The sequence below is a fragment of the Scyliorhinus canicula genome, chromosome 5 (assembly GCF_902713615.1).
Source record: "Scyliorhinus canicula chromosome 5, sScyCan1.1, whole genome shotgun sequence".
Classification (NCBI taxonomy): domain Eukaryota; kingdom Metazoa; phylum Chordata; class Chondrichthyes; order Carcharhiniformes; family Scyliorhinidae; genus Scyliorhinus; species Scyliorhinus canicula.
The window spans coordinates 189,407,503-189,421,188 of record NC_052150.1 but is presented as its reverse complement, the minus strand read 5'-3'; the positions used below and the strand labels follow the sequence as shown (position 1 = coordinate 189,421,188).

Sequence of the window (13,686 nt, the reverse complement as noted above, 5' to 3'; positions counted from 1 at the left end):
TAGTTCTTGTGATCTAAGAAAGAACTATTCTGTCTAATCCCACCTTCCAGCTCTTGGTCTATAGCACTATCAGTAACAGCACCGCAAGCATAAATCTGGTGTTCTTGATTAATATGGGGATTTCTTGATTAATAAAGGGATCAGGGTTATGGGGAGCAGGCAGGAAAATGGGGATGAGGAACATATGAGCCATGATCGATTGGCGGAGCAGAATCAAAGAACAAAACAGCAACGGCACAGGTCCTTCAGCCTTCCAAGCCTGTGCCGACCAAGGTACCTGCCTAAACTAAAACCGTATGCACTTACGGGAGTCCGTATCCTTCCATTCCCACCCTATTCATATATTTGTCTAGATGCGCCTTAAATGCCGCTATCGTACCTGCTCTCACCACCTTCCCAGGCAATGCAATCCAGATATTTACCACCCTCTGTGTTTTAAAAAAAAAACGTGCCTCGTATATCTGTTCTAAATTTTACCCCATGCACTTTAAACGTATGTCCCCTAGTACTTTACTCTCCTACCCCAGGAAAGAGCATTCTGTCCATGCCACTCAGATTCTTGTCGACCTCTAGCAGGTCGCCTCTCAATCAGCGTCGTTCCAGTGAGAACAGACTGAGTTTATCTAACCTCTCCTCATAGCTAATGCCCTCCATACCAGGGAACATTCTAGTAAACCGCTTCTATACCCCTTCTGGTAGTGTGGCCTAACTAAGGTCCTGTACAGCTGCAACATGACTTGTCCATTTTTATATTCAATTCCCTGACCGATGAAGGCCAGCATGTCATATGCCTTCTTGACCACCTTATCCACATGCATTGCCACTTTCAGTGATCGATGGACATGCACACCAAGATCTCTCTGCCTACCAGTACTCGCAAGAGTTTTACTATTTATTGTGTAATTCCTACATGCATTGGACCTTCCAAAGTCCATTACCTCACACTTATCTGGATTAAACGTCATCTGCCATTTCTCTGCCCAAGACTCCAACCTATCTATGTCCTGCCTTATGCTCTGACAATCCTCAACACTATCTGCCACTCCACCAATTTTTTGTGTCGTCTGCGAACTTACTAATCAGACCAGCTACATTTTCTTCCAAATCATTTATATACACTACAAACAACAAAGGCCCAGAATTGATCCCTGTGGAACGCCGCTAGTCACAGCCTTCCATTCACAAGTTTTTTAATAGCAACAAAATCATAATTCCACGTACTAATCCAAGCTCTAAAGTTCATCTGTTTTACCTGAAAAACTCCTCGCATTGAAACTAATGCACTTCTTCCCACCAGCCCCACTGCGTTGACCAACCACTCCCTGCCTGCCCTTCCTCTTAATTTTACTGGCCGTAGTCTATAGCTCTCCCTCAGTTATTTCTCCCCCTGACCTACTGCTCTGGTTTTCACTCCCCTGCCATACTGGGCAGTTCAATCTGTTTCTCTGCCTTCCACTTTTCTCCTTACTAACTTTTGTTTCTGTCCCCTCTTTACTACCCTCTGACTTCCTGCATTGGTTCCCATCCCCCTGCCACATTAGTTTAAACACTCCCCAACAGCGCTAGCAAACAACCCCCCTAAGGCATTGATTCCATCCTGCCCAGGTGTAGACCATCCGATTTATAATGGTCCCACCTCCCCCAGAACCTGTTCCAATGCCTCTGAATCCCTCCCTCCTGCACCATCTCTCAAGCCACGCATTCATCCTGTCATTCCTCATCTGACCAGCACGTGGCACTGGTGGCAATCCCGAGATTACTACCTTTTGAGGTCCTACTTTTTAGTTTATTTCTTAAATCCCTAAATTCAGCATGTATCGATAGGTCAAATGGCTTCATTTTGCTCCTATATCTCTTATAATCTTAACTCTTCACCAGATACCACCCATATTACTACTCTAATTGCTCTGTTTCGCTGGTAGGTGCTGTTGAGTTTCACCGTTTTTCATTTTTTGTGGATTGCCACTTAGTCTTGGTGCCGTCTTAGTAGAATTGTAGAATTCTTACAGTGCAGAAGGAGGCCATTTGGCCCATCAAGTATGCACTGGCCCTCCGAAAGAGCAATTTTAGCATGGCCAGCCCGCCCAAACCTGCACATCTTTGGACTGTGGGAGGAAACTTTGGAGCACCCGGAAGAAACCCGTGCAGATACTGGGAGAGAGTGTAGAGTCCACACAGGTAGCCACCCGAGGCCTGAATTGAACCCGGGTTCTTGGTTCTGTGAGGCAGCAATGCTAATCATTGTGCCACAGTGCCGTGCTTACTTTGGTGCCCATGTCTGATCTAAGAATAAAGATAGAATTCAAAATTAGGCTTTGTGTGTACGGCATTGTAACGATTAAAATTACTTCAAGCATCAATGCAAGGATGCAAATATCTTGGATATGTCATTACCCTGTGTGAATTCTTTCTTCTGTGGACTGTTTTCATAGAACGAAGAAAGTAGTATTTGTAATATTCAATTATTCACAATTCACACAATATAAAGCTTGTGTGCTATTAGGAGGCCCGAGAGAAATTTTCCTGAACAATATAAAGCTTGTGGATTACATTTCATATGTCCATTTCTAACACTGGATTTTACTTTTCCCAGGAGAGCCGCAAACCTTCCCACTGTATTTTAAGAGAGCTGAAGACTATCCCATTGATCTCTATTATCTTATGGACCTCTCTTTTTCTATGAAGGATGATTTGGAAAATGTGAAGAAGTTGGGAACAGCTTTGCAAATTGAAATGGGGAAGATAACTTCTGATTTCAGAATTGGTAAAAATAATCTTTTATTTATCTTCATTTTCTCGTGCCTTGCATTTAACAGAGATAGCACTTCATCTTGTGAAAAACCTGTTCTTATTTAGGATTTGGCTCTTTTGTGGATAAGACTGTAATGCCTTACATCAGCACAACCCCAGCCAAAAGGAAAAATCCTTGTACAAATGGTGAAGTATGTACAAGCCCGTTCAGCTACAAAAATGTCCTATCATTGACCAATGATGGATCAAAATTCAATGAACTTGTAAGCAACCAAACTATTTCTGGAAACCTGGACTCTCCAGAAGGTGGTTTTGACGCCATAATGCAGGTGGCTGTCTGTGGGGTAAGTGATAATTATATTCAATTAGTATTTTGAATGATCCCAATATTCTGTGTCCCTTTGCTTACTTCATTATTCCAAAGATTGTATTCAATTGTTCTGATCTATTTTCACTCGTTAGTTTATTTCTTCTAGTTGTTTCATTTCTAGTTGTTTCATAATTGTAACTTTCATTCATATATCATCTACGCAATTAATGTTATTATGCATTTTGACCTCCTCTTGACTCTGTTTTCTATACTTGAAAGCTTAAGCTTTTCCACTATATCTTCACCATGCTGTCCTTTAGTTTAGCGTGCTCCTGTTACTTTCTTATGGGCTCTTTGTTTCGATCACGTTGCTTTTTCCGAAGCAAATCTATTCTGAACAGCATTATGTAAGTCATTTGGGACATCACTTAATAATTTTGTCTCTCATAGGAAAGAATTGGCTGGAGAAATGTCACTCGATTGCTCGTGTTCTCTACAGATGCAGGATTTCACTTTGCTGGAGATGGTAAACTCGGTGGCATTGTTCTACCAAATGATGGGAATTGCCATCTCAATGTGGAGGGTCTCTACACCATGAGTGATCATTTTGTAAGTTTGGCATTTAATCTTGGCAGTATGGGACTTGGAGTGTTATTTAGCTTTAACATAGTTATTTCGTTTTCACTAGTTATTGAGTTTTTGCTAGTTATTCAGCCTGCCTTTAGAATAATTTGTGCAAAATATTTAATGTTCTGCCAGTGTCAAATTACTTGTACTTCCGAAATTATGTCAACAGGATTACCCATCCATTGCTCATTTGGTACAGAAACTTAGTGAAAATAATATTCAGCCTATCTTTGCTGTCACAGAAGAGTTCAAGGGTGTGTACAAGGTAAGTGCTTCCAATTACGTTGAAATTTCAGCTATATTCTGTATTCATCTTCTATAATCGGAGGTGCAAAAAAGCAGTCTGAAACTAAAATTTGGCAAAGTCATATTCAGTAAGTACATAGCAATGGCAGACAGCCATTATGCCCCTCAGTTTAATCTGTGCCTCCACCTGATTTCCATGTCTTTGCTCTATATCCTTTGGCACACTTGCCTAACAAAACGCTATGGGTGTTGATCTTCAAAATTCGGTTGACCTTGCATCAGCAGCTTTTTGAAGGCAAGAGAGTTACAGATTCCCACTACATTTTGTGTAAAGACATGGTTCCTTTTTTAACTACAAAATTATCTGACTCTAATTTTAAAATATCAACTTCTGGATTTCCCACAGATGAATTTATTTCTCTATATCTACCTTACTGAATCCTTTAAGCACTCTAAATACTTCTTTAGATCATCACACAACTTTGTACACTAAAGGGCATACAAATCAAATTTTTGAAAGTTCCCGTCACATTTTAATCCATTTAAATCTGTACTGCAACCCCTCCAAGATCGATGTACCATTTCCTAAAGTTATGTATCTACTGTGAGTTCATAACTTCTTTACTACTGCCCTGGAATTAAGCTAGATTGCCTGCTCATCTGCTGGAATATGGCTTGATGCAAAATGCATTATGACATAGTCTACTCATTGAAAACCTTTGGCAAACTGTTACGATTCCAGTTCAGTAGATTGTAACTTTTATTTTTGTTTTGTGTCGTGGATGAACACGGGCCTGCCAATTAGCTTTTATCAAAGTAATAAAACATTTATTAAGCAAGAAAATATTAACAGTAATCCACCTACTCCTTAAACCCAACTATACCTTTACAGTTATAATAATAACCTTTTATTGCCACAGATTTGTAAGGATAACGCAAGTTACAATTTACCCTGTACTCGATTGTTCTTAATAAGTGCACAGTCCATGTAAACCAATAAGCAAAATGTTGCCAAACTCAACAGATTTTTCAAACCAAGTGACAGGTGCCACCCAAAGCAACTGCTGTGGATTCTTTCATCCAACCACCAGATGCTTGTCACACTGAGCCAACTGGTCTCACAAGGGTTATCAATCACTATTCTTGAAGGATACACTTTGGAATCTTCTCCCAAGCAACACTTTTTCTCGGATGCCTTCACCAAAGATCCACATCCAGGATTTCACCCTCTTATGTTGTTTTACCCTGGATCACCACTTGCATTCAAGCTTCCATGCAATCTCTTGGGCATCCAGCCATGTTAACAGAACACTGCTGTTTTACAGACTGTATTAAAGTCCCCAACCTTAGGATTACTTCTGATGTCTGGCTTCTCACTAGCCGACCTCTCAAGGTCTGCACTTTGCAGCTCTGTCTTTAACTGGAAACATTTTGTAACTTGACAATTAGCTGCACCATTTCATAACTTTTTAATATTGTTGCTCTTTATAATAGGCACTCCATGATCTCATTCCAAAATCTGAAGTGGGTGTTTTGTCATCAAACTCCAGTAATGTAATCAAGCTCATTCTTGATGCGTATCACGTAAGTACTGACCATAAAATTAACAAAGTTAACCCTTGCAACAAAATGCATTTACCGCTACCACTCTAATACTACAAAAACAATGATAGCAACACTTTTTTAACAGGCGTTGTCTTCTGAGGTTATCCTGGAGAATAGCAAATTGCCAGAAGGAGTTTCAATAAATTATACAACCTTTTGTAAAAACAACAGTTCGCCAGAGGAAGGTGGCAGGAAGTGTTCAGGCATTCAAATTGGTGATGAGGTAAGATATAATTTCTGAACAGTTTCTGAAATGGCTTTGATCAATGGTGGTTCAGATGAAACTTGCTGTGGGACAGAACATGAAAGCCAGGAAGATGACTCATTGGGTGAAATTCTTCCAAAAATGACGGTGTCATTTTAGGCGAGACAATCGGTGTGAATTCTGGACCTGCATGTTTGTATGTCAGCATACACATTCTTTCTCCTGAAACCTTTAAATGCTTTTGGGCTACCTGCCAAGTTCCCATACCAGCCTCCCCGAACAGGCGCCGGAATGTGGCGACTAGGGGTTTTTCACAGTAACTTCATTTGAAGCTACTTGTGACAATAAGCGATTTTCATTTCATATCATTTTTTCATTTCATTTTTTCCTGTGAGTCTTTCCAAAAACATGAATACATAATCCAACATTGAGAATTTGTCTTCTTGCTTTGGATACTTCTCTTTCATCAACTTTAATAGACCCCGTACCTCATGGCTATAGACCAATTCAGACTAAACTCAGTATATTCGTTCAGAAAACCTCTGATGACAAATAGTAAAAAAAATCCAATCCCTTGTCTCAATCTCTTGGATATTCATGGCTGTAGGGCCTAATCATTGTTTTGAGAGTCTGATGATATCTCTCCAACGCTCCCTAAGTTTGTGGGTTATAGGTGGTCGACGTTAGCTTCTTGATACTTAAACTGTAAATGATGCCTTGGAAATTTCAATCACAAGTTAGGACCTTGGTCAGATTGTACTTCTAAGGGTAGGCCATAGCGTGTGAAGTCCTGCGTCAGATTTTCCACTACTACTTTAGCTATAGTTGTTCTTAAAGGTTTAGCATCCGGAAATCGGGAAGTCATATTCATGACCATAAGAATGTACTGATGCCCTGCCTTCATTTTCGGCAGTTGTCCTACACGGTCTACCAATACCGGATGAAATGGTTCTTCAAACACTGGTACGGGTATCAATGATGCTGGTCTAATCACATGGTGTGGTTTATCTATTACCTGACAGATATGAGAGATTATACAGAATTACACTACATCCAGAAATAATGCTTGTTGACTGATGCCTGAGTTTTCTGAATTCCCACATGCCTTGCCATTGATACCTGGTGCAGCCCACAATATTTTCCTACAATATTTGGGCGGATGACTATCTGGTGAACAACCGTCCATTCCTCATCCACAGCTTTATGAGGATGTCTCCACTTCCTCATCAGTACTCCGTTTTTAATTTAATAGCACACTGAAAATCCCCTCAACCTCAACTCTGGTGAAAGCTGACTGTACTAATCAGTGTGACTCTGGGGCTGCCCTCCTGGGCCTCAAATAATGAAGTCCTACCAAACACTTCCTCAGACTTGTCCTCATCCTTCTGACGAATATAGAAATTATATCTGTTGCAATAATGTTTTTAAAAGCATGGTTAACGGTATACATTTGTTGCAGTGATATTGTTAAGGAGCCTAGGTTAAGGTACCCAGACTGTTTGTCCTGGACTAGTGCGTGGTCAATTCCAGCCCTACTTGACCCGGAGTCGCAACCAGGTTAAATTAGGTTTGATTTAAAATACCCGAGGTCTCTGGCTGCACCTAATAAACAAGTCATCCGGTTTGTAACTTAACACAGGTAATCTTTTATTATGTACAGTATTATAAATAAACACAGAAAATGTAACTGAATATTTAACCTCCCCTTCCTAACTACCATTCACTCTCTATAAATCTAGAGACAAACACGCACACACACAAAACACAGATGGGAAAAGGTGGTGGAAAGATAAAGGAAATATAGTTAAAATAAATGGATAAAGACCTTTGATGCACTGGGATGATTTCTGGTTGGTGTCTCTCTGAAGTTCAGCTTTCATTTTAGTGGTACTTCCTTCTAGGCTTGAGATGGTTTTCTCTGACAAGGTTCTCTAGACTCTGCATCATTCCCAGTTCACAGCAAAAGATATTCCAGGCACACTGTGTTCAGAATGATAAAGCAGTTCTTTCACTTCAGTAAGCAAGAGAGAGAGAGCGTTCTTTCACTCCAAGGTCTAAATGCTTCTGCCCAGTTCTCTCAGGAAGCATCACGCAGGAACTAATGACTGACCATTGTCAGGCAGAACACCATCCCTTGCCAACCCACTGGTTGCCAGCCAACAGATCAGTCCGTCTTCCTCTAAACCTGACTATTAAGATCCTCTTGCTGCCAAGAAGTCTGACTATTTTGGGCACTTGGTTCTTTGGAATGGTAGACAGCAACAATTTGGAGTACAGTATGTATTAAAGAGGCATAGGGATTGTAATACCATAACAGATGGCCCTGAAAGCTGCTCAAGCTTTTCTTTTGGTGGAGGACCTGTCTTTGGTTTATTTATAATTGCTTCAAAAATGCATGTTAATTGAATTGGCAAATGAAGTAAAAGTAGAGGTGCCGGTTAAAGATAAGAAGGCAGACTTCCGGTGGTGGCCATGGAGGGGTAGGTCTCCCATTCAATAGCTCCCGCCTGTAATGGACTTTTGGACCTTTTTCCCCTTATTTTTCTTGGAATTTTGGGATAAAGCGGCAAACTATGCTACAGTAAGGAGGATTCCCTCTCTGGTGTATGGAGAATTGGACCAGAAGTGGCCGTGTGAAAGGACTCAGTCCTGGTAGCGAAAGCAAGCGGAGCTGGTACCGCGGGACAGCATGGCGGAGGGCAAGGGCTGAGGAGAGACGGCTCAGTGGTCGACAGAGCAGCTGGTGAAGTTTTTTGAGGATTGCTTCGCCAAGCTGAAAAAGGATACGCTGGACCCGATCAAGGCTTCGATCGATCAAGTAGTCTTGAATCAGGAGATCCAGGGGAAAGCGATACAGGAGATTGAACAAATGTTATCTGACCAGGAGGACTATATAACCCTGCTGGAGAATAAGGTTGAGGTGCTGGACGACCGCCAGAAGAGGATGCAAGAGAAGCTGGAGGACCTGGAGAATAGGTCCAGGAGGCAGAACCTCCGAATTGTTGGCCTCCCTGAAGGCAGCAAAGGATCGGATGCGAGGGCATATGTGACGGACATGCTGGAGAAGTTGATGGGGGCTGGGGCGTTCCTTCGGCCCCTGGAGATGGATGGTGCGCATAGAGCCCTCACGAGGAAGCCCAGGGCGAACGACCCGCCAAGGGCCATGGTGGTACGTTTTCACCGGTTTACAGATAAGGAACACGTCCTGCGGTGGGCCAAGAAAGAACGGAGCAGCAAATGGGAGAACTGTGAGTTGCGTATTTATCAGGACCTGGGAGCAGAGCTGGCCACGAGACGGACTGGTTTCAGTCGAGCAAAGGCGACCCTCTTCAAGAAGTGGGTGAAGTACGGGATGCTGTACCCAGCGTGGCTGTGGGTTACGCAAGAGGAACGAGACTTTTATTTTGAGACGCCGGACGATGTATGGGCATTCATTAAAGAAAAGAAGCTGGAGACGATTTAAAGGACACTTAAGTTGCGGAGACGTTTTGTGGCGGAGGCTCGTAATACTGTACTGGTTTTTCAAAAGAAAAGCGATTTCATGTTGTTCTGGGTGAAATTATGGGCTGTGCCGATGGTTGTAAGGTGCTTTGCCCTGCAGGGATTTGATGTTGGGGGGGGGTCTTCAAGCTTTTTTTTGGGAGACTGGACTTTGCCCTAAGGGACTGTCTCTTCGCTGGTTTCTGTTAATTGCATCTTTTTGGTTGATGTTTTCGCTGCTGTTTACTTGGGATTGTGATGCTCGTAATAGGTTTATTTATGTGGGGGGAGAGGTTCGAACAATAGGGAGACAGACTGGGGGTGGGGGTTATCGGGGTCAGCATGGTATAGCTGACTCTCGGAAGCGCAGTGGGGGGTGAGCAAGTGTTAAACTGGTGATGGCCTTGGGGATGAGGTTTCTGGTGCTGTTGGAGGGGAGGGAGAGACTGCTTTGCTGACAGGGGAGGAACTATTGTGGGGGAATAAATGGGAGATCGGGAGCGGCTGCTGCTCATTTGGGGGGGGGGGGGGGTGGAACGTGAGAGGACTGAATGGGCCAGTTAAGAGGGCTTGCATGCTTGCACATCTAAGGGAACTGAAGAAGACAGACGTGGCTATGCTGCAGGAGACACACCTTAAGATCATAGATCAGACGAGATTGAGAAAGGGTTGGGTTAGCCAGGTGTTCCACTCGGGGCTGGACTCAAAGACCAGGGGGGGGTAGCAATTTGATCAGTAAACGAGTGGCATTCGAGGCTGGGAGAATCGTGTCAGATAAGGGGGGTAGGTACATAATGGTGAGTGGAAGGTTGGAGGGTGCACGAGTGGTGCTCGTTAACATATATGTTCCAAATTGGGACGATGTGGAGTTGATGAGGCGGATGCTAGGTAAGATCCCAGACTTAGAGTCGCATAACCTGATCATGGGGGGGGGGGGGGGACTTTAACACGGTCATTAATCCGGAATTGGATTGGTCAATATCTAGGACAGGGAGGGGGCCGGCTGTATAGCACAGATGGGAGGTATAGACCCATGGAGGTTTATACGGCCATGGGCGAAGGAGTTTTCTTTTTTTACTCATGTCCATAAGGTTTACTCTCGTATTGACTTTTTTGTTCCGAGCAGGGTGCGCTGCCGGACCTCTGCAACTACTACTAGGTGGCTAACATCGCCATGATTCGGAAGTGGGTAATGGGGAAGGGATCGGCATGGGAGCAGCTGGAGGCGGCGTCTTGTAAAGGTACCAGTCTGGGGGCATTGGTAACGGCACCTCTGCTGTTCTCGCCGGCCTGGTACTCCACAAGTCCGGTGGTCGTGGTGGCTCTGAGGATCTGGGGGCAATGGAGGGGCCATAAGAAGGTGGAAGGTGCGTCAGTCTGGACCCATTTATTAGAACCACAGGTTTGCACCGGGCAGGCCAGACGGTGGGTTCCAGAGATGGCAGAGGGCAGGAATTAGAAGGATGGGGGAAATATTTATCGACGGGAGCTTTCCCAGCTTGGAGGTGCTGGAGGATAAATTTAAACCGCTGCCAGGGAATGGTTTTAGATATTTGCAAGTCCAAGACTTCCTGAGAAAGCAGGTGCCGGCCTTTCCGCTGCTGCCGTCACAGCGGATGCAGGATAGAGTAGAGGCCCCGTGAGGGGCCTCACGGTAGCAATCGGGGCCTCACGGTAGCATGGTGGTTAGCATCAATGCTTCACAGCTCCAGGGTCCCAGGTTCGATTCCCTGCTGGGTCACTATCTGTGTGGAGTCTGCACGTCCTCCCCGTGTGTGCGTGGGTTTCCTCCGGGTGCTCCGGTTTCCTCCCACAGTCCAAAGATGTGCGGGTTAGGTGGATTGGCCATGCTAAATTGCCCGTAGTGTAAGGTTAATGGGGGGATTGTTGGGTTACGGGTATACGGGTTACGTGGGTTTAAGTAGGGTGATCATTGCTCGGCACAACATCGAGGGTCGAAGGGCCTGTTCTGTGCTGTACTGTTCTATGTTCTAGTGTCCGGTACCTGAGTGTGGGAGGGGAAAGTGTCGGATATCTACCAGGAGCTGTTGGAAGTGGAGGAAACCTCGGTGCAGAAACTTGAGGGCAAGTGGGAGGATGAGCTAGGTGGAGAGTTTGAGGCAGGTCTATGGGTGGACGCCGTAAGCAGGTGGACGCCCTAAGCAGGGTCAATTCCTCCCCCATGTGCCAGGCTTGGCTTAATACAATTTAAGGTGGTCCACCGGGCACATATGACGGTGAGGATGAGCAAGTTTTTCGGGGTAGAAGGTAGATGTGTGAGGTACAAGGGAAGCCCAGCAAACCATGTCCACACGTTCTGGACATGCCTGAAACTCGGAGGGTTTTGGCAGGGGTTTGTGAAGGCAATATCCACGGTGCTAGGAACCCGGGTGGCGCCGAGTCCAGAGGTAGCGATCTATGGAGTGTCAGAAGATCTGGGAGTTCAGTGAGTGAACGAGGCCGATGTCCTGGCCTTTGCCTCTCTAGTAGCCTGGAGAGGGATCCTTTTAAGGTGGAGGGACTCAAAGCCCCCCGAGTGTAGAGACCTGGGTTAGTGACATGGCTGGGTTTCTCAGGCTTGAGAAGATAAAGTTTGCCTTAAGAGGGTCAATGTTGGGGTTCTCTTGTTGATGACAGCCGTTCAGCGATTTTCTCGGGGAAAATTAAAATGTTAGCAGAAGCAGTATTCTGGGGAAGGGGAGGGTGCAGGCGGATAGGTGTTAGATGGTTGTGGTGTGTGAAGATTGGGTCGGGTGGAGAAATGTTCAGTTTACATTGTCAATGTCATTGTTATTGTTTTTGGTATTATAAAAATTTGCAAATATTTTAATAAAAATATTTTTAAAAAAGCTAAGAAGGCATATGTGATGTACTAGTGCTTGGATCTGATCGAAACACAGGAGAGCCCACATGCAAGTAATCCAGGTAGTGTAGATCAGAAGCATCTTCTGGTGAGGAAGCTGATCTGGAGAGAACTTGGTTGAAGTGCGTGCATGAGGAAATTCTTTTAAATGGACATGCTAGAAAGAGAGGTGGAGAAGCGGGAAAAAGATGAGTTCCAAAGAACATTTGAAATGAGGAAACGTGATGTGGAAATGGAAGATTAGCAAAGGAAGAAAGGGGAAAGGAGAGGGGGTAATAACTTTAAAAGGGTGAAGTTAAAGGCAAAAGTCAAGAGAGAGGAGGAGCCCTTCCCAGTCCAAATCCTGGTGGGCATATGTTTAAATATGTATAGGCCCTACCAACATTTGAGGAAAAGGATGCAGAGGTATTCTTTGTGGCATTTGAGAAAATAGCAACTCAAATGGAGCGGCCAAAGGAAAAGTGGACATCAACCATGCAAACTAAACTGAAGGCGTGGGCGTAGGAAATGTATTCTTCCCTGTCGGATGGGGTGTCTGGGGATTACAACAAGGGAAAAAGATTATTCTGGATGCATATGAATTAGTTCCGGAGGAATATAGACAAAGGTTTTGGAATTTAAGGAAACAGTTAAGGGGCATGTTAAATTTGAACAATTTTAATAGGTGGGTAGGGGCATTGGGAGTTTATTTTCCGTTCGTGGGATTGTGGGCGGCGCATGAGGGGCGAACAATTATTGTCCATCTCTGAAGGCATTTAAGAGTCCACTACATTACTGTGGATCTGGAGTCACATGTGGGCAGACTAGGAAAGGACGACAGATTTCCTTCCCTAAAGGACATCAGTGAACCAGATGGGTTTTTACTTTTTTTTTAAATTTGGTGTACCCAATTAAATTTTTCCAATTGAGGAGCAATTTAGCGTGGTCAGTCCACCTACCCTGCACATCTTTCGGTTGTGGGGACGAAACCCATGCAAACACGGGAGAATGTGCAAACTCCACACGGACACAGACCCAGACCCGGGATCGAACCTAGGACGTTGGTGCCGTGAGGCAGCAGTGCTAACCACTGTGCCGCCTATATGTTTTTTTTACAACAATTGATAATGGTTTCATGGTTATCACTGGACTTTTAACACCAAAATTTTTTTTAATTGAATTCAAATTTCAACATCTGCCATGGCGGGATTTGAACCCGAGTCCCTGTATTGCTAGACAATACCACCACGCCTTTCCCTCCCCATAAACTACCTATGGGGATCTAAGAGAAATCATTCTCTTGGAAGAATTTAACACTTCACTAAGTTCTGTGATTAAAAACTCATGTTAAACAACGCGCGCGCGAGTTCGGGCGGGGGGGGATATTTGGTTAAGAGGGAATATTTTGTAATATTTTATAGTTAGTTGGGGTAAATATCTTCATGTAAAAAATTCTTTCAATAAAAATTATTTAAAAAAAAAAAACTCATGTTAAAGACCAAAGAGTTATACTGTTGGACAAGCAGCAAAATTGGCTCATCATTGAGCTCATCCATAAATTTAAGCCTTTGTCCCATAATTTGTCAAAGAATAGGAATTGGGAGCGTGAAAGGAAGGCAG

The 13,686-nt window shown here is 43.9% G+C and overlaps 1 protein-coding gene across 3 annotated transcripts in view; it reads left to right on the top strand.

Annotated features, from left to right (window-relative positions):
• LOC119966494 (integrin beta-1-like) overlaps positions 1–13,686 on the top strand; it is a 130,661-nt gene that overhangs the window by 68,913 nt on the left and 48,062 nt on the right. For all 3 annotated transcript variants that reach the window (XM_038798275.1, XM_038798273.1, XM_038798274.1), the window contains exons 5-10: positions 2,594–2,764; positions 2,857–3,095; positions 3,512–3,670; positions 3,858–3,953; positions 5,429–5,518; positions 5,625–5,762. In XM_038798275.1, coding sequence (XP_038654203.1) covers positions 2,594–2,764; positions 2,857–3,095; positions 3,512–3,670; positions 3,858–3,953; positions 5,429–5,518; positions 5,625–5,762 — 893 coding nt within the window. The remainder of the gene's footprint in view (positions 1–2,593; positions 2,765–2,856; positions 3,096–3,511; positions 3,671–3,857; positions 3,954–5,428; positions 5,519–5,624; positions 5,763–13,686) is intronic.